At 37.9% G+C, this 20,832-nt stretch overlaps 2 protein-coding genes and 2 long non-coding RNA genes across 5 annotated transcripts; 1 reads left to right on the top strand and 3 right to left on the bottom strand.

Moving 5' to 3' along the window:
- Nucleotides 1-620: 620 nt before the first annotated feature.
- On the top strand, nucleotides 621-6,309 carry LOC113462884 (uncharacterized). Of its 2 annotated transcripts, XR_015971640.2 has the most exons (3): nucleotides 627-1,072; nucleotides 2,467-2,615; nucleotides 4,570-6,309. It is a non-coding gene; the product is annotated as an uncharacterized LOC113462884 (long non-coding RNA). The 2 variants fall into 2 exon arrangements; XR_016398153.1 differs by having other exon boundaries at nucleotides 621-1,072; nucleotides 2,467-6,309.
- LOC103709575 (uncharacterized) lies at nucleotides 6,071-12,785 on the bottom strand. The gene is made up of 4 exons (XM_008795010.6): nucleotides 12,635-12,785; nucleotides 12,400-12,500; nucleotides 6,394-6,472; nucleotides 6,071-6,308 (listed from the first exon to the last, which is right to left on the bottom strand). Exons 1-4 carry the CDS (start codon nucleotides 12,635-12,637, stop codon nucleotides 6,261-6,263), a joined length of 231 nt encoding a protein of 76 aa, XP_008793232.3. The 5' UTR covers nucleotides 12,638-12,785; the 3' UTR covers nucleotides 6,071-6,260.
- LOC148700534 (uncharacterized) lies at nucleotides 6,480-12,381 on the bottom strand. The gene is made up of 3 exons (XR_015971639.2): nucleotides 7,676-12,381; nucleotides 7,533-7,601; nucleotides 6,480-7,282 (listed from the first exon to the last, which is right to left on the bottom strand). It is a non-coding gene; the product is annotated as an uncharacterized LOC148700534 (long non-coding RNA).
- Nucleotides 12,786-16,470: 3,685 nt separating the features above from the next.
- On the bottom strand, nucleotides 16,471-18,432 carry LOC103709574 (uncharacterized). Its single transcript, XM_039130602.3, has one exon. It carries the CDS (start codon nucleotides 17,623-17,625, stop codon nucleotides 16,741-16,743), a length of 885 nt encoding a protein of 294 aa, XP_038986530.3. The 5' UTR covers nucleotides 17,626-18,432; the 3' UTR covers nucleotides 16,471-16,740.
- Between the last annotated feature and the right edge of the window lie 2,400 nt (nucleotides 18,433-20,832).

The raw sequence follows: 20,832 nt of genomic DNA, 5'->3' as shown, positions 1-20,832 counted from the left end.
CCAACCATCTCCCGTACAAGTCTTCCGGTGCTTGCTCCTTAGTTTTCATGACCTCCACCACTAAATGGAACGATGGCCTTGTGTTCCCTTTACCTTCATCCTCCTCTTTTTTGTTTTTTTAATCAACTACCTCACAATAACTCTTGAATAGGTACACTCACTTGCATGCAAATAAAGTTTTCCACAACTCGGACCTGTTATAATCAGCAACAAATGGCCGCCTAGTCAGCAGCTCTTTTTGACTTGATCCATCTAGATGTGGCTCATACTAACACACACCAAAATTATTTATTTATTTATTTACTAGATTTTGCATTTAAGATAAAAGCGTCCAATATAATGATAGGATATGTTTTGCGGCGGTTACACTAAAAAAAATTATCTGCTTGTGAATGATAAAAAACACATCTAATTCCTCTTCCTCTGTCGGCTTCAACAACTTCAACTTCGTGTAAATGACCCTATTGCCCTGTCAAGTTTATAAATTTATAAATTAGACGAATATAAATAATAAAATTATAAACTAAATTAAATTTATATCTATAAATGTATACAAATAATATTTTGGTGCGGATCGGCTAGAATCGTACTGAGTTTTAAATTTCTTTCGGCCTAACCATTCAAACAGACCCTCCCGCCCCCTCAGAAATATTTTCGGGGGACCACAAATCACGGGAACGCAGCCAGCCTCCACTCTGCGACCTATCTCCCGCCCCGCCCCTCTCCTCTCCTATTCAAGGACGACAAGGGCAAGAAGCCCAAACCCTTCGCCCCGCCGCCTCCCCCTCCTCCTCCTCATCTCCGCCGTCTGCATCCTCGCAGCGTAGGCGGGATCGCATTTGTTGCCGTTGTCCTCCGCCGCCCCCGCAGGACCGTCGCAGTCTTTCGCTGCGGGCGGGCCGAGGACACCCTTGGGACCCTCGGCACGATGTCCCTATCTGGCGACAAAGATGGTGTCGTCGCGCGGCCCAAGCTTCTTGAATTCGTCGGGGTCAGACCGGCTTCTCCTCGCCGATCGCCGAGCCGCGCTCCGGAGTACCTGGTTTCCTTCCCTTCCGGAGGGCTTGGGAAGGTATGATTCGTGACGTCCGCCCTTCGCTTTTGTCCTTTTCTTTTGTTTTCTTGTTGATGATCTTGGATCTTGAACTCTGAAGGGAAGGATTTTATGTAGAAAGAAAAGCGGCTCGTGATATTGGATGATTTCCTTTTTTTTTTACTGGAAGAAATATGGCTGATAAAATTAGACGAGAAAGGTCGCTAACTAGTTTCTTCTTTTGATGAATTCCTGTTTCCTTTTAGAGAGTAAGTTTCTGAACTCCGGTAAAGGGGAAAGAGTTAAAAACAGATCAACCCAAGTTGATGGAGGTAAAAGTTGTGGTGATTGCAAGAGGGTTTCTGCTAAATTGTACTTAGTTATGGCCTATAAATTCATCTTTTTTTGATACTATCTTAGGTTTTTTCTATTTATGCCTTTCTCATCTGGCTATTGATCTTGGATCTTGAACTCATAGAAGACGAGGATTAAATGTAGATCAAGAAAAGAGGCTCATCAAGATAGATCTAAATTACAGTTTTAAAGCATTGGTAACCTCATCAAGATAGATCTAAATTAGGGTTTTAAACCATTGGTAATTACTTTCTGGTGGTTCGACAATGATTTTCATGGGAGACGCATTCAAGAGTGAGCTAAAAGTTTCAGGTACTAGATTAGTGGGCAAAGGGAACATATCAATCCAAATCATTTAAGAGTACCAGTGATTTCACGAGAGCTTCGGCTCAATCATACTCAGTTATGGCATGAAAGTCCAGGAGGACAATGATGAGGACAGTGGGCTATCATGTCCATTCATTACCCCTTGGTGTCAACATTACTTGAACCATCATATCAGCATCGTGAATGAGTTGGACATGTCTTGAAGTCTCAATGTTGGAAGCCATCATTAGATAGTATTTATGAGTTATAAGTGTAGATAATGGTGGCAAGAGACATGTGGTGAAAAAGTGGAAATTAGAAATAGCAGGCATTGATTTGGAAGGGATTACCTAGTAATTGATATATTTTACTTCCTTTTTACTGTTTAAATGAGTAATTCACATATTTTAGATAGTCCAATTTAACAACAAAATGGATTGTTTGGTAGTAAAACATATTCAGAAATACTAGAAGTCAAAAACCCAAGTCCAGGGTGATTTTGATAGATTGCATCTCGATTTATTGGTGATCTTTATTTTAGAAGTCTTATAATTGTGTTAATTACTGATAGAAACTTGTGCATGGTAGCTTAATGCATTGTTCATTTTCACCATTTTTGAGGAGGTAGGAACATAGTAGGAGAAGAGGGTTTTTCTTGTCATCATGTTTGGGACTGGCACCCTTGCATCTGAAGTGAATTGATTTGATATTTATATAGGAAACTCTATACCCTCCTGATGTTGTCATTGATTTTTTTTTTTTATGCATTCCAGTTTCTATTTGAGAATGTTCAGTAATGAGGATGTCGCTGTTGGTTCATGGATGCTCTCTATGAATATCATTCATGAAGATAGTTGAGTAATATGTGATCCTAAATGCACACCCATCTCTATTGCTGTCTGGGACATCCCAAGATGTTCAGGTAAGGAAAAATTGAAAAATTCATGAATGATGATCTGGTTGGAATAAACCTACAAAAATGCAGCTGTGGATACAATTTCTGGATAATCCTGCCGGATCTGGCCAAATGTTAGTGCTTATGATGTCAGACATGTCAAGTTCTGATAGAAACGAGATTGGTGTTGTCCAAAAATCTATATACAATTGTGGCCCTTTGTTTTTAATTACAGAGCATATAATTGATGTTTTTAATTTTTTTACTCCAGTTTGAATGCAGGAATATTTATGCATAAATATCTCAGTTTCTTGAATATTTCAATTCATAATAAAGTATGATGTGCTATAGTGATTGTCTGAAACAAGGATTTAATTTAAGGATTGTTGGCATGGGGGATAGACATGCCATGCTGTGCCAAAACCAAAAAATAAAAAATATATAAAAATATCAATCTGCACCTGATACCCCATGCCAATCCAATCTCGGGTGCTGTTATTTTCCCACCACTACGGACTAGCATGAGCCAGCACTAGAAACCATCTTAAATGTTTTCTTTCTTAAAATAGTTGCATTTTGCCTTGTTACTTTTAGAAAATAAAATAGTTGGAATTGATCCTTATAGGAATCATATCATAGCATGTTTTGCACTGATGTATTTACATGTGGTCTTGCAATCATCATTTTCATATGGCCATAATAGAAATTTGTAATTTTTTTATTCCTCGCATGACTTCATCAAACTTCATTAATGGTTTTTCATGGGAACTTTACCTGTTGATTTACTTCATTTTTTATTATTGGATGGTTGGGTGGGCAAAGTTCACATTTTACTGGAAATGGAGTTTTTTTGATTCTGGATGCTAGTTTTCATAACAGTAGTTGGATACTAGTGACCAAGTAATGTGATATTACAATTTGAAAATCGTCTTCTTATTTGGAACAAATTTTCTATCCTTGGTTCAGAAATTGCCTGTTTTTAGCTGTCCTCGAACTAGGTTTTCATTTACCATAGTTGATGGGATAGAAGTGGGAACTTTGTTGTTGATTCAAGGCCAGTCCAATTGGATTTTGCTTCTGAGTAGCTTTGGCGCTTTATCTAGCAAGTAGTGGACTGTGAAGATAGTATATGTTTGAAGCTTGGAGAAGACTTGTTGGAACATTAAGGGTATATAGATCATCTCTCTTCTATTCATTTGGTTGGACATATCATGAGGAGAGAACCGCATGCAACATAGTGTGACTTCAACTAAGGTCATATTCGGTTAGCAAAAAGTTTGAGGATGGAAGTGGGATTTCGGCGAAAATCGCCACTTCTATATTTTTGTTCAGCAAAAGGAGAAGGGGGAGGAGTCACTTTGTGGAAAGTGGATGCATACAGTTCCTAGTGCTTGCACTGAATCAAATGCTCCATAATTAGAGCTCAGTCTATTTCCCAAAATTTTGGATATTGCTGCTCATTATATTTATAACTTATATATCCAACTCAACATAAACAGACATAAATTAACTCTTTCTAGATCTCACTGTTATCCTATTAATCATATTAATCAATGTTATTTCAAAAGGCATTCATTATGGATTATTTTTGGCACACAAGGAAAGAACTATAAATATCCCTTGTATAAGAAATCAAAAAAGGAAAAGAAAGCACTTGTCATTTGATTGCATTGAAATATTTGCATGTATGCCCTATATAACAAAAGCCCGATGCATTCATGTACCGACAATACTACACATCTTAACTCAGTTCTTAGATTTAGCATGTTTGTCATTAATTTCTTGCTTGTTATTTGATTCAATGTGAAAAATATCTGAGAGATCCAACAGTTAGATCATTTGTCATAATAAATTAGTTCATTGAACACTGTCAGCGTGGTGCCATCAGCGGACAACCTTCTAGTATTCACATCCGGTTTGTACATGCCCAACTACAGAAAATTTCTTTCAACTGAATGACCAAATTAGTTAAATTTCTCAGGTTTGTGCAACCCCATGGAGAGGATGAAAGAGCTTCACAGTATCAGCATGTGCTCAAAGAGTCCAACATTGCCACCAGAAGAAGAAAAGTAGTTTGAGATCTATAAAATTAATCATCAATTGAAGAGAGACTCTTTCCTGTACAGAAGCCAAGTGCTCATTTCTTAAAGAAGCTGTGTTTCGGTTCATATCCTCATTATATTCTTTTATCCATTTTTATTGTTCATGACATGCTAATCAATTTTCAGAATCATCTCCATATTATTATTATCCAACTTCCTGTCATTTCAGTAGTGTAAATTCCTGAGAACATGTACTATTTGGTGCCATCTTATCCACTGCCTATGCCTTTTTCAGTCTGTCTCCTTGTTCCATGTCAGTTATGTTGGAGACACCATCCATGGCTGTTGTATTGTGCCCAATTGTAGTCAAAAGATATGTGGATGCTTCATAATTAGAGCTGAAATTGTTATGCTGCAACCACTAGTATATATTTTAGCGATTGGATGAATTATATTATGCAGTTACCATGTGATTCTGGAGTCATATATACTGCCAGCCTTTAGAAGAACTAAATATCATACATGCTTGTGTTCCTATTTGAGTGTTCCTTGGCCTCATAACATTTATTTTTAGAGTTAGTTTCATGTTCTTTTAATTTCCAAGTTTTTTCTTTGTTTTGCCTGATCAAGATGTAACTGCTTACAATTGATTTGTCATGTTTCCTTCCAAGTCGTACTGGAAAGCTTTCCTATCCTGCCACACTTTCAACACTCTGGTAGTTTGTTGCAACTCTCTAGCATTGGCAAATTGCTTGCTGAAGATGTACCATGCTTTGTAAACGACTAACGCATATAGCGCATGCATCTCCAAGCACACTACAGCCACCATCCGGGCCGCACTCCCTGCCAGGGCCCAGAATGGGGCTGCACGAAATGAATAGCCAATACATTCCACTAACGCATTTTCTATTTTCTATGGCTCTACCTTACAGTTTTCTCTTTTGATTAATGTCTGCAGGCAGGCTCTTCTGTTTAGTTGCTGGCAAAAGTGAGAAAATAGATTTGTGCTCCAAATTTTCCAATGAAAAAATAAAAAGGTGACGTATCTGCTATGACACCCGATGCGAGAAATGTCGACATGTTTTGCCGACGCCAGAACTCCAACAGCAAGCTGTTATACCTTAGCGACCCCAAAGCTTCAACGTATGTTTTGCCAAATCATGCTAATAAAACAACGATTGTTTCCAACAGGTGTTTTGGCTCAACAACCATTCAGCACCAGCAAGTAATCAGAAGCAAGTGCAGTGTAGCTAGATCATCGGTCCCAACTTCATCAAAAATATAAAAACTTCTGGTTCAATTGGGTGAGCTTGAGAATCGCGGGAGAAAATCGTCGTCCTAAGTCATCTAGATTTTGCTATTTACTCGCCACACCGCCGCACTACAATTCAGGGCAACAGGAGTATCAAATCATGCAGCAAAATACTACACCAGCTAGTATAGGTCTAATGATTGAAACAAAAATTCTTCCAGATTCAGGGGTGCTGTAGTGTCTTGCACTTCATGTCCGGGTCTATGAAGGTGGTCCCAAGTTCCACATAGCAGGCATTGGCGCGCGTAGTACATTGAATAATCAAAATATTTTAGTTCTTAAAGAACACTGAAGTTCCATTTTGGGGCATTTCTGAAATTAGACATAGACACCAGTTGCAAGCAGCAGGAACAGAGATCCAAAACCCTGCAACAGAAAAAATAGAGATCAATATGAATTTTGCTGGTATCAACAAACTTATGGACCTTACAGGTAGACAGCAAGTGACTACCAAGAAAACAGATGCGACGGCCCCAGTTATGATCTCCTTTGACAGGCTACGGTTCCGTCTGGATGAAGTAGCTTCATAGCTGCAGTATGCCAAGTATTAGCAAGAGAAAAATGAAATCCTCTAGCAATAAAAGTATTCCATTTTGCGAAGAATGGAGGGGCGCACAACCAAACTACAAGGTGGGTCATAAAGTGATCCACACTGAAGTTGTCGCTAATGACAATCGCTTCTGCTACTGAAGGTGGGACATGCACCTCCCAAAATTGCAAAAAAAAGCAATTTATCAACGAGAGCACAAGCAAGAAATGCCAAAGAGAGAGCTCCAGTATTTATCATTCTGAAACATTACTTCTCAGAAAATGCTACTATTGGTGCTCCAAAAGAAGATGGTAAAATCAGACACTCAAAAGGCTTTTCACTCCTCCCACCACAAGATAGCAAAAAAGGTTCACGTGAAACAAACATCATCTAGAGACCATTTTAATCAATTTTACATTTTTCATCTTTATTCGAATCCGTAAAGAGACTTCAATCTGAAACTAGCAGAATATTATATTTCAGTGGAACATCAGGGAAAAAGCTGAGCCATCACATGAATCATAAAAAAATTTGACCTCTTCGACACCAGTAGGTGTAACAAATGCCGGGGATTTTGCAATATATTCCTGCAAAATTTGAAATTGTCCCTACAAAAATGACAAACTTACATATATACCCCTCACCGTTTGCCACAATTGACTTCAAGGAGATAAACGTTATGAGTAAAAGATGAACTCAAGATGCAACATGACAATTTCACCTGAATTCTGTTATTAGGCCTGACAGTGGCAGATTACCCTCTCTGTATGGTGGTGAATATTTGTTCTGGTAGGTCCAGTTGAGGCTCCAGCTGTAGATGGGGAAGCAAGTTATGAGGTTTTCAACCCACTTCTGGTGTCAACCAACACCAACAGCCGTAATGAGCAAGGTTCGCTCGATACCAAAGGTCGGACCGGCAACCGATTCCGTACAGGGCGGGTCTGTACCGTGCCAATCCAAGGTATACCAAAATGGATAGAGGGAGGGGAGAAGGAGAAACAGGAAGGGAGAGTGATGGTTGGGGGGGGGGGGAGGGGGAGAAAGAGAGGGGGGAGGCATACCGGTGACAATTTCCCCTATTCCAGCTGGCCAAGAGCACAGATGCCATGCACGGTGGTGATACATTGCTCCTGTCCACAAACCAAAACACTCGTAGATAACCCAAAACAAAGATCCCCACAGAATCGCTCAAGAAAATGAGTACCTCAATTGAGGAACGAAAGACAGCGACGAGTTTGGAACCTGGAAACCCTAGAGATCTTCGAGCTCTGCTGACCAGAATTTTTTTTAGATCTCAAGAAGCAATTCAAAATGAGAGAGCAAAGCGAGAACGCGAGACAGAGAGACAGGGGATGAGACATAGAGAAAGAGAGGGGGGAGGGAGGGGGAGAGGGGAGGCTTGCCGGAGGCATCTGGTGGTGAAGCGAATGAGTGAGCCCTCGAAGGCGCTCAAACAATCAAACAGAAACGGAGGGGGGGAGAACCATTGAGCCAAAGACTTTTATAGGCGAACCAAATCGTTCCGATTGGGCATCGGTTCGCTTCAGTCAGGGCCAAACCACCTGATTCGTGCCGGTTTGGTAATTCACTGATAATGAAACATTAAGGGCCAAGGACATTTGTAGGAGACATGAACTAACTTGCCAATTAAGCTCCGCAATTTAGTTCAATTGCAATACTGTCATTTTGCATCATGGGTTCATTCATAACTCACAAAGGCCATGGTTATCTCAATGGAAGCTAATAGAGGTAGATGGTCAGCAAATATATACGCATTTCTTCTAAAAGGATATACGTAACTATATATGCAAACAAAAATCCCTAAATAACACTAGTATGACTTTCAATTGGTGATGCAATATCTGAAAAGGTGCAGCAAAAATTAATTTGAATTGTCGCACATAAATATGCAACCCCAATAAAATGATTGAATTACAGGAAACTTCATGCAAGAGCTAAAAATGCCTGAAGTTGATGACTTCACTAAAATAATAACCTGCTTAGCATTTTCTCAATTTAATCAACTTTCTTCAGCCACTCATTCCAGATCATATTCTTCTTCCCTGAATTTTACACCACTTACATTCAAAATATTTGGCCTTTCTCCCTTGAAGACTCTTGACCCAAATATTTTTCTTCTAACATTTCTGGATCAATTTGCAAAAAAAGATATCGCTTAATATTGTTAAATATAGTAAATTTCATCAGGTCATGAAATTGTTTGTTCTGTATTTACCATGTTCTTCATGCACTAGCCCAAGCTAGTTTAGGTCCCTTTTCTCTTTTTTTTTATTTAGTTAATCTTGATCTCCTCTTTCCTTCATCTAGGACAACAGCTTCTTCCTAGGAAGTGACCGATAAAGCTATCATCATTTGAAATTGCGATCACAGTTTTCATTGACACACTAATTTTAAAGAGCAGAATTGGTTCTACTCTCTAAGATCTTTACTATTTCAAGAAGCTTAATTTAAATAGACAGTTATCATACAATGCTATAGAAATCCAAGTGTTTTTCACATAGTGACAGGCAAACAACATCAAGTAGTACTTATAAATCCTTACTTGAGTACCATCTAAATGCAGCACTATTGGACTGAAAATTTTGACAGTAACCTTGTCACTTTTTTAAAAAATACATTTCCTACGGGGAGATGAGAGAATACAACCCAAGTACTAATAAAAATAAAGCTTGATCAAACAGAAGGCAAAAACAAAAAAAATATAAAAGTTTCATTTAGCAATTAAATATTTATGGAGAACAGTAGAGATACACGGAACACCTAATCAAGCTAAAAGGAGTCTTAAGTCAAAGATTGACTATACAGGTGACCCAGAAAAGCAAGCAGAGTTTTTTAACCTCTTAGAAAAATCTCTGTTGAACGAAAAAAAAATTTCAGGACCATAATGTTTCCTTTTAACCAGAGTAATGATAGAAATCTATAGTAGAAACATCTTCCTAAATAAAATGTCCAAAAAGATCAACATGACCTGAGGTTTCCAAAGGAAGATGTCCCTATATAAAGATGAAGGAAGTAAATTGTTTTCGAAATCAAAAAACATTGCCCCTTACCAATTGACAGTACTACAAAAGATGTCTTCTGGCATCCTCTTCAAGTAAACCGAGGTGGCAAATCATGTAGAAAAGAAACCCCAAATCGTTTATCTATGTCTCATATGTGGGAAACATATTATGCTATAGGAGCCCAAGAAGCAAGTAGACCATATATGCAGCATATATGGTCTGCATTCAGGGCGGCAAAACATAACTTTAACAAGGAGGCTTTGTGAAACGTGACTAGAGTCGATCCTCAGAATTCCATTTCGATACTCTATTATGCTTCCACTAAGTTTTGATTAAGCATTTAAACAGAGCATTGAGAAAGTCAATACAGTCAACAATCTCTTCATTCAGATTCACTTTAAAGATGAAAAAATCTGACAGCTGAAGGAAATCCCAAAATACCAATATTACAAAGGAAAACCTTCATTAGCGCTACTAATATGTAAAAACTGAAAGAAAATTATAAATAAAGGCTAGTGTAACACCAGATATCAAGCCAAAACCAGCTTCTCAACCCAATTACCAATTCATAAAATATCAGCTCTCTGGAGATCTACCCACAAGCATTTCCTCCTCTAATCTAATCTATCACTCTCTATTTCATAATACTCAAAAATTTCTACTTTTAACTAATCATAAAAGTTAATCATCAATTTCACAACACAGACCCATAATAATGGCATGTTTAGCACGCGAGCAAAAGAGCAAGAGAGACAGAAACACAGAGAGAGAGGTAGAGATCAAAAAAATCGGATGTCTAACTCTAGACAAGGCCATGGCACTTTTGATGCTGCAGAATTGCTATACCTTGAAATGAATCCTTAATCACATGAACCATCAAGAGAAGAATAGTAAGAATATATCAAATTTTATATAACAAGTAAAGAAGACTTCTCTGTCCGATGAGTTTCATGTTTCAATCTACAAAAAAAATTATATGGCCTTGTTTGGTGGCTCATAAAAGTCAATTCTTATCAATGCTAGTGAGATTCTGATACAGTCATTTCCACCATGAGCAAAGAAGTATTTACTGGATAACTTTGATGCTTGCTGCTACTGGTCAATATATTAATGAAAAGATAATTATATATTTAGATCTTAGAAAGTAGTTGTCAGAAAACTTTCTTGACCTAATAACATAAATGGAGATGCTGAATCACTCAAAGCTACTAGAACTGGACAATATACATGGTTCTCCCCAAAAAAGAACTAAGTCAATCCAGACCCAAATGGACAAAAGCTAAAATTAGGAAACAATGTATACCATCAAACAAGTTTGAAGATCTAGGAGGCTTCTGATTGATAAATAGCAAAATTTTAATGCACTTCCATCTATAAACCATCAAACTTCTTACATAGACAATAAGGTTTTCAGCATAAGATTGCATCTCAAAAAGGTGTTAACAAAAGGTTAGAAACCAAACCAACTTCTCTCCTCAACTTACTGCAATAATATTAAATCAATATGTCATTTCAGCTCAATATGCAAAAGGTTGAAATGCAAAGGGCAACCCACAAACCGAAAATTCAACCCATGACAAATCCATCTTCTCCTTGGTCATTATTCTATATTGTTCCCTACTAAAAAAGAGTTACGCACACGATCAAAACGATTTCTTCGTTGTACCACAAGGACAATTGCCAATCTATATGTCTGTCATCTAACCAAGTAATTATCATGATCCTGATTCTTGTTAACCCATGTTCTCCTTCAAAAAGCACAATTTAACATGGTTCTATACCAGCAGACCAATAAAAATGCCCAGCCACTCACTCGATCATGTTCTCTCATCAAATCTTATAGACATAATTAGTCAACAACAATTCTACCATATAATTACCAAAATATAACATAAAAGAGACACTAGCAATAGAGAAGCTCCTTAAATTTTGCGAAGATTTATAAAAGTTTGATAAGCAAACGTTGTAATAAAACAAAATAAAATTAGAGCATATGAGCTACCATCAAATAGGTTTCCAGTCCTGAGAGTTGTTAATCCAAATTGTTTAAAGAGGTGTTATAACCTACATGTAACCTAAAACATCAAGATAAACAGAGTACTAGTAAAATGTAGCCTAGAACTTGCTTATTTGACACATCTGTCGTTGCCAAGGGAGAAAAAAGAAATAGGGCTTGTGACTAGAATGGACAAAGAACCAGTTCCCAAAATAAAGATTAAGTTCATACTGATCGACATATTTCAATACCTTTGATGAAAACATTTATCAAAATTCACCGGTAAGAGAAGAATGAAGCCTGTCCTGAACTTCAATCATATTTCCAGTCAAAGGCATAGCATTACTTTTGTTCCCAGCTTATATGCCAGAATTCTCTTCATATTAGCCTTCCATTAATAATAATAATACATGTATCAGTTTTCATAAGCTTTCCAAGTTCCAAAACAAAAAATAAATTATAAACGATCAAGAGAAACTTCTTGCAGTTCTATTTGGGATCTTATGAATGGCTTTCAGCCAAACAAGTTTTCACATAAAACAGCATACCAGACCCTAAAGGCAAGCATTTGCATATTAATCTATAATGAATATAAAGGTCAAGGAACTCCAAGTAGAAAAGATCACATTGGAAACAGGGTAATGGCTTGAAGACTTTGCAGTATATTATTATATAGTCATCAACAAGGAACGTTTTATATAGCTAACAAGAATCTAATTATTCATAAGGAAAAACAAACTTCACAAAAATAAACATTCAAGAACCAACTTCGGGGCAATCTTTTCAAGGGTTTGAATCTAAAATATTTCGCATTCATAGAAACCCAATGAACAACGACATCTTCATCAAGTTTTATCAAAGAACGACACGAGAAAAAGAGATACCAGAAGAGTCTGAAAGATGGCTTACATGAAGAAGGAAGCGGTGACCACGAGACCGATGGAAAGCATCAGCACGGCCAACGACGGATACCACGCAACGGGGACCGGACTCGATATAGGCTTCGATGCCTGAGATGTTTCGATCCAAGAACGGGAGATCTCAAAACCCGAGATTTAATCTCAAAACCCTAGAATACGCAATAATCGCAACCTTCTCGAGAGGAGATCAGGAGCATGGAGAGAGAGATGAGAATTTTCTTTACCATTTGACGGAGGAGACGGAGACGGAGACGGAGACGGAGACGGACGCTCGATCCTCCGGCCTTCTTCCGCTTTGGGAGACTCCGGAGTCCGGGGTATGAACTCTGGTGAAAGTTCTTTATATGGAAAGTTCTTTTTACCTCATGGACTAATCCGAGTTATCCATCAAACCTTAGTTTATCCATCCATTGAATCAAACAATGATAGTATTAAATTATTCCTACTACGTAATCTGGCATAAAACAAATACGCATATCATCTATTTTATTTTCTCTTTCAAAATATATATAAGATCCATTATTTATTTTACCATCCCTTGTATTTTATTTTCATACTAAAAAAATGGTAATGCTTCCTATACGAGAGTATCCTCAATTAAATAGAGTTTTGAGAGTTTAAATTCTTTTTACCTTAACAAATTAATTGCTTACACATATATTTTTATAATTGGAGAAGGAAACCATTGAATCATGTCAACTTGGTTTATCGTTTTTTAATATTTTTGTAATATTGTATTTTTACATGAAGACATAAGGTCCATCTAGAGTGACAGGATCCAAGGCATGTCTCATGCACCCACGCATTTGTTGGTGGAAAGATATGTGGAGCTAACAAATTCCATTGATAGAGAAATAACTATGATGCAAAGACTTGATCTCTAAGACAACAATCGAAACATTGAGGCTTATTAAAAAAAAATATTATATATATTTTATTAAATAAATTATGGTATTTCATGATTAGTTCTTCTTCTAAAAAAATATATATATATCAATCTTTTTTTTCTTTTGTTAGAAAGTGAAAGATAAAAAAATATACCCAATTTTATTATTTGATATTTTAAAACTTTACCATTCAAAATAATTTATGAATACCAATAAGTTCTATATACTTTTCTTTAATGTATATTTTTACATAAATTTAAATAAAGCTAGATAATTTATGGTTATTTTTTTATTTATGTTGCAACTAAAGAATAATGCATGGTACATATCCATAAATTTTAATAGTATTAAAAGTTAAAAGTCTATTAATACTTATGCATATTTTTTCCAGTGTTATTTTTTATGTTTTATTTTAATTTAGTTTAAAATAATCTAGTCTAATTGATCGACCTAGTGGTTGTAGCAGTGGCTCAATGATCTGACCTCTTTGCCAAGTCGATATCCGGTCAAGGTTTAGTAAATATGATTATTAAAGCAGTGATGTGGAACAAGACTTTTTTGTTGCAAATTTTTATGACTCAATGACGATAATTGAACTGACAAGGTAATATTTTTGTAAGAAGAACAGTTGTGATATATTAATTATTAACATGTTTGTATTCATGAAATATTTTATGCCCCAAGATGGTAGATAAAAAGTTACTAAAAGGTCCGTATCAGTTCTCAATTTAGTTTAAAATGATCCCCATCAATGAAAATCTATTTATACATTTCTTTCAATTTTAAAATTAAATTGATACTAAGATCAACCTATTTTTTATCCCTTGTAATTTATGTCATTATACTACCTTATAAGTTAATACATTTAATGGGAGAAAATATGTTCTTATGGTTGGTCCAAAGTTGAAAAAAACTTAATACATTTAAGATGCACTTTGGAAATTCAGTGGATGAGGATTCTAGATTAGCCACATTAATATGATTTATCTGCTATGGGTTAAAGCATGATATATTGATTGGAATTGTAACACCTTGCCTCGTCGCGAATAGGAAACATGACAATAGAGATTATTCCGTTGTGGGTAGGAAATGTGATATTATTAGTTACTCTATTGCATTTAAGAAAAATGATGGTGGGGTAATCCAAAATCGGAAATAAATTATCTGTGGAGTACTCCCAATTTATTGGTAAAATCCAACCCTTACCATATGTTATGAACACAAATTGATGATAATGAACCACTATTGAAAGGAACTAACATATGGATCGTATGTGATGCATTAAGATATTGTGGTCCATTATCTAGTGCAGATAAAATTAATATGTTGGACAACTTAGCATGTGCATTTATTAATAATAATATTTTTAGTATTATTTCAATGGTTATTGTTGTTGATGCCGTTGTTAATTTATTTTTGCTGGTGAGTGCTTGTGCATGGGGATTCTCGCCGAGCTATTAGCTCATGTCACTTATCGTCCTCCTTTCCAGAGCCGCAAGATTCTTTTGTATGGAGGTTTGGAGTTTGCTGGCTAGAGATATCGAGGATGTAGAACAACTCTAACACCACTCAATGTGCGTGCACTGTAATTGGACGGTTCTGCTATCTCGATTATTTTGTTCCATTCTTGAAAATGGATATTCCGATCATACCTTATGAAATGCAACCAGTGGATTTCGGGTATAACACATTTACTATGAGCTTGATTGGTTCGAGAGAAAATGTGGTCAACAGAAAAGTAAAGATATGCCTCTTGTTTGGTTGGAGTTTTCAAAAAAAAAAGACGAAAAAATTATATTTTCGTGGAAATATGATTTTCACGTTTAAAAAGTTACTTTTCCGTGAGTCGAAAATAGAAACATTTTTATTTTTTTCCAAAAAAATCTTTCAGCTATCCTTATTTGATCCAAAGCATGAAAGATCTAATTTTTATTAAAAGAATAATAAAAATTATATATAACTTTTCTAGAAAAGTGGATGATCAACCAAACATAGCACTCTGTAAATATGTCACTTTTCCATAATCAACAAAACGTGCCAAAAGTACTTTTTCAAGCATCCTCTTTTCAGCCATCTGCTTTCTAGAAATCATATTTTTATGAGAAAAAATGCTTTATGCGAACCAAAAGAGCCCTACAAGATGTGTCATGCATTGAGAGAAAGCACAAGTCTTAGCCTTCTACGAGTAGTAGATAATAGGATGGGAGCAAATTATTTATTACCTGCATTACTAATAGAGTTATAGAAGCGCCGAAAAATAAGTGGCACTTATAAAACCATTGCATTCAATGCACCAGAATGTCCTTCTGACCATTATTATACCGACAGATAGGGGGAGGCATGGAGACAATCATACTGATTGTAGCATGTGATATAACCTCTTTAAGTTGAGATAAACCATATCACAGCAACATCGATCTCATTCAAAGTGAATTGTTTAGTCCGCCCCATCTTAACTTTCAAGTGAAAACATGCAAAAATATATATATCAACCTGTTCGATTTGGAAGAGAAGCAAGTGAAAAAGGTGAAAGATTTAATGTTAGGTTCGTACCCAATCATTTGAAAGATAGTTAAAAAATCAACTAACACCTACAGTATTATAGAAAGTGATACGGATTGTAAAGAGAATCAGAATCTGGTGATTTTTCTATAGAAACGAATTCACAGTATATTACTCTTAACAAGAAGAAAAGAATTAAGCTGCTGGTTTCATATTGGTTTTGGCTTGCTGTCCCAAATCCCAATTTTGCTGAGCTAATGAACTAGATAAGAGAGGCCCGGTGGAGGCCAAGGCTCCTTTTCCTAACCTCGGTTGCTATAAACCACCGGTGTCTGGCGAGCCGGCCGGCTTCCAAGCCTACCAGCCTACCCACCTGTGTTCAGAAATGCAGCAGCAGAGGAGCATCAAGTGCATCCCGCGCGGCCCACAGTGGAGTCCCAGCCTTCCAGATCTGAAACGGTGGGCGAAGGCACGCCAGAATCGTCACGTAACGACGGAGGAGGAAAGCACGGATCAATCCCCATGGCAGAGCCAGCGCCAACCACAGTTTCCCGGAACCACCGCCCCATCCCCAAGTGCACCATATACTAAAAGTGAAAAGGACTGGAAAACGGTGCAGATTCCAATCACTACCGTCCAACAACCAATAATAGGCAACCCTTTAACCGTACTTCGCGAAATGAAAACAATCAATAAACGTAATAATAATTTACAAAGCTACCAACAACAAATTAACAAGCCAGAAACTCACCAACATTAGACTTAAACTTTTAAGAAACAAACACTAGCTAAGCTACCACAAGCATAATATAGACTGATGCCATCTGAGGAGGTTTCTTTTCTTCTCTATTTTTTACCAACAAAAAGAAGCGATGGGAAAACTAGAATAGTCTCTCTTTTTTTTATTTATTTGGTTGTTATTTTTGCCTTAATAGTAATTTCTAAATTCGATTTCCAACCCCACGGTTGAGCATCTCCTTGTACCTCACGATGGAGTCGAGCCGCTGAAGCTCGAGCTGCTGCCGGAACCGGTTGATGAAGTCGTCGGCGCGGGCGTCCACCTCCCCTCCCGCGTCGTCCTCCTCCTCCTCCGCCTTCGGCTCCTGCCGCCCGGTCCTCGGCCTCACCGTCGCCGGCCGAGGAACCACCTCCGCCTCCTCGGCCTCGATGTGCGCGAACATCGACTCGTCACTCGCCGACTTCTTCATCTTCGCGGCCAGCTTCACCGGCGCCTCCCCCACCGTCGGGCGCGCGTCCAACTGGATCTGGCTGAACTGGTGGTGCTCCTCCGCGGCCTCGGAGACGGCGTGGATCGCCTCCGCGGCCTCGGAGACGGCGGGATCCGGCAGGGCATGGACGGTTTCGAGTGGCTCGGACCCGGCGGCGCTCTCGAGGGGGATGTCTCCGGAGCGGGAGCGGGAGCGGTAGTCGGAGACGGCGAGATCCGGCAAGGCATGGAGGGTTTCGAGTGGCTCGGACCCGGCAGCGCTCTCGAGGGGAATGTCTCCGGAGCGGGAGCGGTAGTCGGAGACGGCGCGATCCGGCGAGGCATGGAGGGTTTCGAGTGGCTCGGACCCGGCGGCGCTCTCGATGGGGACGTCGCCGGAGCGGTAGCGGTAGAGGTTGAAGGAGCGGAGGCGATCGAGGACGAGGGAGGGGGCGCGGGAAAGGTTGCGAGGTTCGCCGCCACCGCCGGCGTCGCCGCGGATTCCCTTGGAGGTGACGGCGATGGTGCCGATGACGAGGTTGACCAGAATGAAAAGGACGGTGGGAGTGAGCCAGCCGTGGACCAACGCCCAGATCGACGGTATTGCTTCCTCCAGCATTTTCGTAGTTTTTCTCTCCTTTTTTTCTTATAATAAAAAAAAAAAGAAGAGTACTACGTTTTTCTCTTGGGAGATGGAGGAGGAGATGCAGGCGGAGATTGTGAGGAATGGGGAGACCGGGGAGTGAGAGAGAGGAGGGGAAGACGGTGGGGTTTATATTTGTGGGGATGTGGACGGCACGTAGCAGGAACATGTGGGGCACCTGGGAGAAGATAAAAGATTTTTTTTTTTTTTAGGTGCATCAAGATAAAAGATTTTTTAGAAGCGGTGGTGGGAGCATTGGTGCCCCTTGTTGTTATTGAGACGTGAGATGCTTCATCATTACACCCACCTTTCAACTTGATTGCTGCTCTTGCCTGTCTCCGCACCGCACGTCTGTCCACATCGGGAGGCCGGGGTGTGCATATCAATTTGTTTTTATCGTGTGCGCTACTGTGATTTACCTTTTTTTTATCAGTAAAACTAAAAGGTGTTCGCCCAAAAAAAAACATAATAATTGAAAGGGGAAGATCCACCGTCCAACATTTAAACTTTTTGATCACTTTTTTTTTGGTGAACTTTTTCATCGCTTTGCGGTGGGAGCTTGGTTTAGGTCACGCCCCGCTGTGTTTGCAAATATTATTGATTAATGAGAAAATTTAAAGGATGCTATATTTCGCATAGATGCATGGGAAATATTACATTTGTTTGTGCTCATGTTTGATAAAATAGTTATAGCAGTTGTAACTGGTCCAACTTGGTAAAATGATTTGAAAATAAACGTGATAATTATAAACATAACAACATTTAATGGTAACTGACAATAAAAAAAAATAATGGTATTATTCACACAAATAAGTATTCGCTCTATAAAACTTAATTTTTTGTTGAAACAAACATTTGATTTCAAAAAATATTATTTACTTAATTTTTTTATGAGTAATGTTAATTAAAATCTATGAATGCAGACAAAATAATAAAGGCAGGATCAAGAATGTATTCTCATCTTCTAATTGAGACATAGTAGCCCTCCAAGAATCCAAGATCTCTCATCCTTCTGTCCGTTCCATCAAATCAATTGGAGGTACAAAAGCTCAGGGCGCATGGGTTCGTGGTCAGAAATGGATTAAAGTAAAAATCGGAATAATGATATCTCCTAATGTATTTGGTTTTTGAGTAAAATCAGAAGCGGAATTGGAATGATTTAAAAACGAAAGTAAACTATAAATTGAGGTATTTTTATTTTTCGAAATTGAAATATGCATAAAAAAATTTTCAGCTAAATCAGTTGGAATGGAAGCCCCTCACTCTTATTTCTATTCTAAAGTCCAACTTCTATCAGAATGGGTCACGGGAGCAAAGGTTAACGCCAGGTCATGATGCCGGGTGCAGAAATGGGGTTTTTTTTCCAGATCTACCAACGCTGAGGCGGATGCTGCTTTTCTCAACAAGAACCACGGATGGTGGCCGTGGGCCACGCTGGAATGAATTTTAAAAGCTTTCAAAAACTAATGATGGCTGGCAACGAGCGGTTGGTTCGAGTATCCAATGATTCTTCTATAAGAATAATAACTATGGTTCGAAAAAGTATTTGATGACTGACGTCTCGATAATGACTCGCTGGAGCAATGCGAGTTGAAACAAAGCTTTCATGGTGTCAATTTCAACAGACCGTTCAAATCGACAAGCTTTCATCTTTTCTCCGTTAATCGAATTGGTAAATGTACAAAAATACATCACCTTGCAGATGCAGTAGCTTTATTTTATTTTTATTTCAAAGTGTGTGACGAAATATTCCTGATCTCTTGCTTATAGATTTGTGTAATCTCTACTTAAAATTTGTATATAAAATGTTAAAACTTATGCAAGATTTTCAATATGACTTGTCCACTTTAAGATTTATATAAATCTTAATCATTATAAATTCATAGTTTAACATTTCCTATCATGCTCTTTTTATATTTTAAATTGTTCATAGTCAAATTTGTGTAAATTTCATTCGAACCTAAAATTAGTTGTACGTTAAAATAGCTCAATCATAAATGTTTGTGAATTTTATTTATGCATGTGTGGCAACTTAAAAAATCGTGCAGGCTTGTTACTGCATGACTTTTTTTTTTCTTTGTGAGAGATTAATGTTGGAAGTTGGTAGAAGTTAATCCAAAAAATAGCTTTCAAAAATCTCTATCGGACAAGTGATCGACGAAATGGCGACTACACATCGTAAGCACAGGCTTTTGTCCATGCACGAAACTAGCAGCCATGCTGAGCTATGCGCACATGCATGTGGTATTTACCCCCAAAATTTATAAGTAGGCTCTTTTAGTTGGAGATAGCATCAATACAACTGGACTTAGCATTAACACATCCAATATAGAACCCAATAAAAGATTAATAAAAAAGTCTCAAATGCTTTGATGTTTGAAATTTTCCAATTGAATCCATTAACGACAAACACCAAATGAAAAACCTTTTAAATTATCAAAAATCCAAAAAAGTATTTTAAAATTGTTAAATATTTTTTTAAAAAAAAAAGGGTGAATACTAGTCTCATAAAAATGCACAATATTAGTGGAGAAAATGATGAGTTACAAGCAGAGAAAGTAACAGAACAGGTAACTGGTCTAAGTGCGACAATCAAGAAAAAAACACCTATGCAAGCGTGAGTGGGGACCATAATAGGCAAAGCCCTTAAGTCCACTTTATATATTTACATATTTACAAATTTCTAGCACTTCATCTGTAAGTCTTAGACAAATTATACATAAATTTATGAAGAATCAAATCTAGAGCACAACTAAATTTTTTTACCTAGAAGGTCTAATGTTAATTTTGTTCCAAACTTTTTTGGAGGGTACAACGACTGCTCACACTACTCTAGCATAAGTGCAGCCAACAGAATCAAGAGAAAAAAGTGACAGAACATTGGAGGAGAGACCTCCTGGTGTGTATAAAGGACCTCTATGAAATACTGATTAGCATAGGAGGCGACCCAATCAGCTGCCGTGTTCGCCTCCTGGTAAACGCGCACGGCCTAAAAGACACTGTGCTCATCTACTATCCATCGGATGTCGCTTAGCAAAGGGTTTATAACCCCTCTCTGCCTCTTCTCTTAGATCCAATCGATCACTATAGCTGCATCCCCCTCAAGTAGAATACGCTCGACCCTCGGCACTTGTCTCACATAGGTAATGCCTTCCCATGTTACCTTGAGCTCCATCCCAATAG

This window comes from Phoenix dactylifera, chromosome 12 (genome assembly GCF_051530095.1).
Source record: "Phoenix dactylifera cultivar Ajwa chromosome 12, Ajwa_hap1_PhDact_Kaust_v1.1, whole genome shotgun sequence".
NCBI classification, from domain to species: domain Eukaryota; kingdom Viridiplantae; phylum Streptophyta; class Magnoliopsida; order Arecales; family Arecaceae; genus Phoenix; species Phoenix dactylifera.
This window is presented reverse-complemented; position numbering and strand designations above follow the sequence as displayed.

Excerpts from the sequence above, each read along its gene's own strand:
- LOC103709575 (XM_008795010.6), bottom strand. Across the intron at positions 6,473-12,399 it reads GTCACCGCTTCCTTCTTCAT|CTATGAAGCTACTTCATCCA; the intron begins GTAAGCCATCTT and ends GGCATACTGCAG. Across the intron at positions 6,309-6,393 it reads CCGTCGCATCTGTTTTCTTG|GGTTTTGGATCTCTGTTCCT; the intron begins GTAGTCACTTGC and ends TTTCTGTTGCAG.
- LOC103709574 (XM_039130602.3), bottom strand. The coding sequence starts at position 17,625 with ATGCTGGAGGAAGCAATACCGTCGATCTGGGCGTTGGTCCACGGCTGG.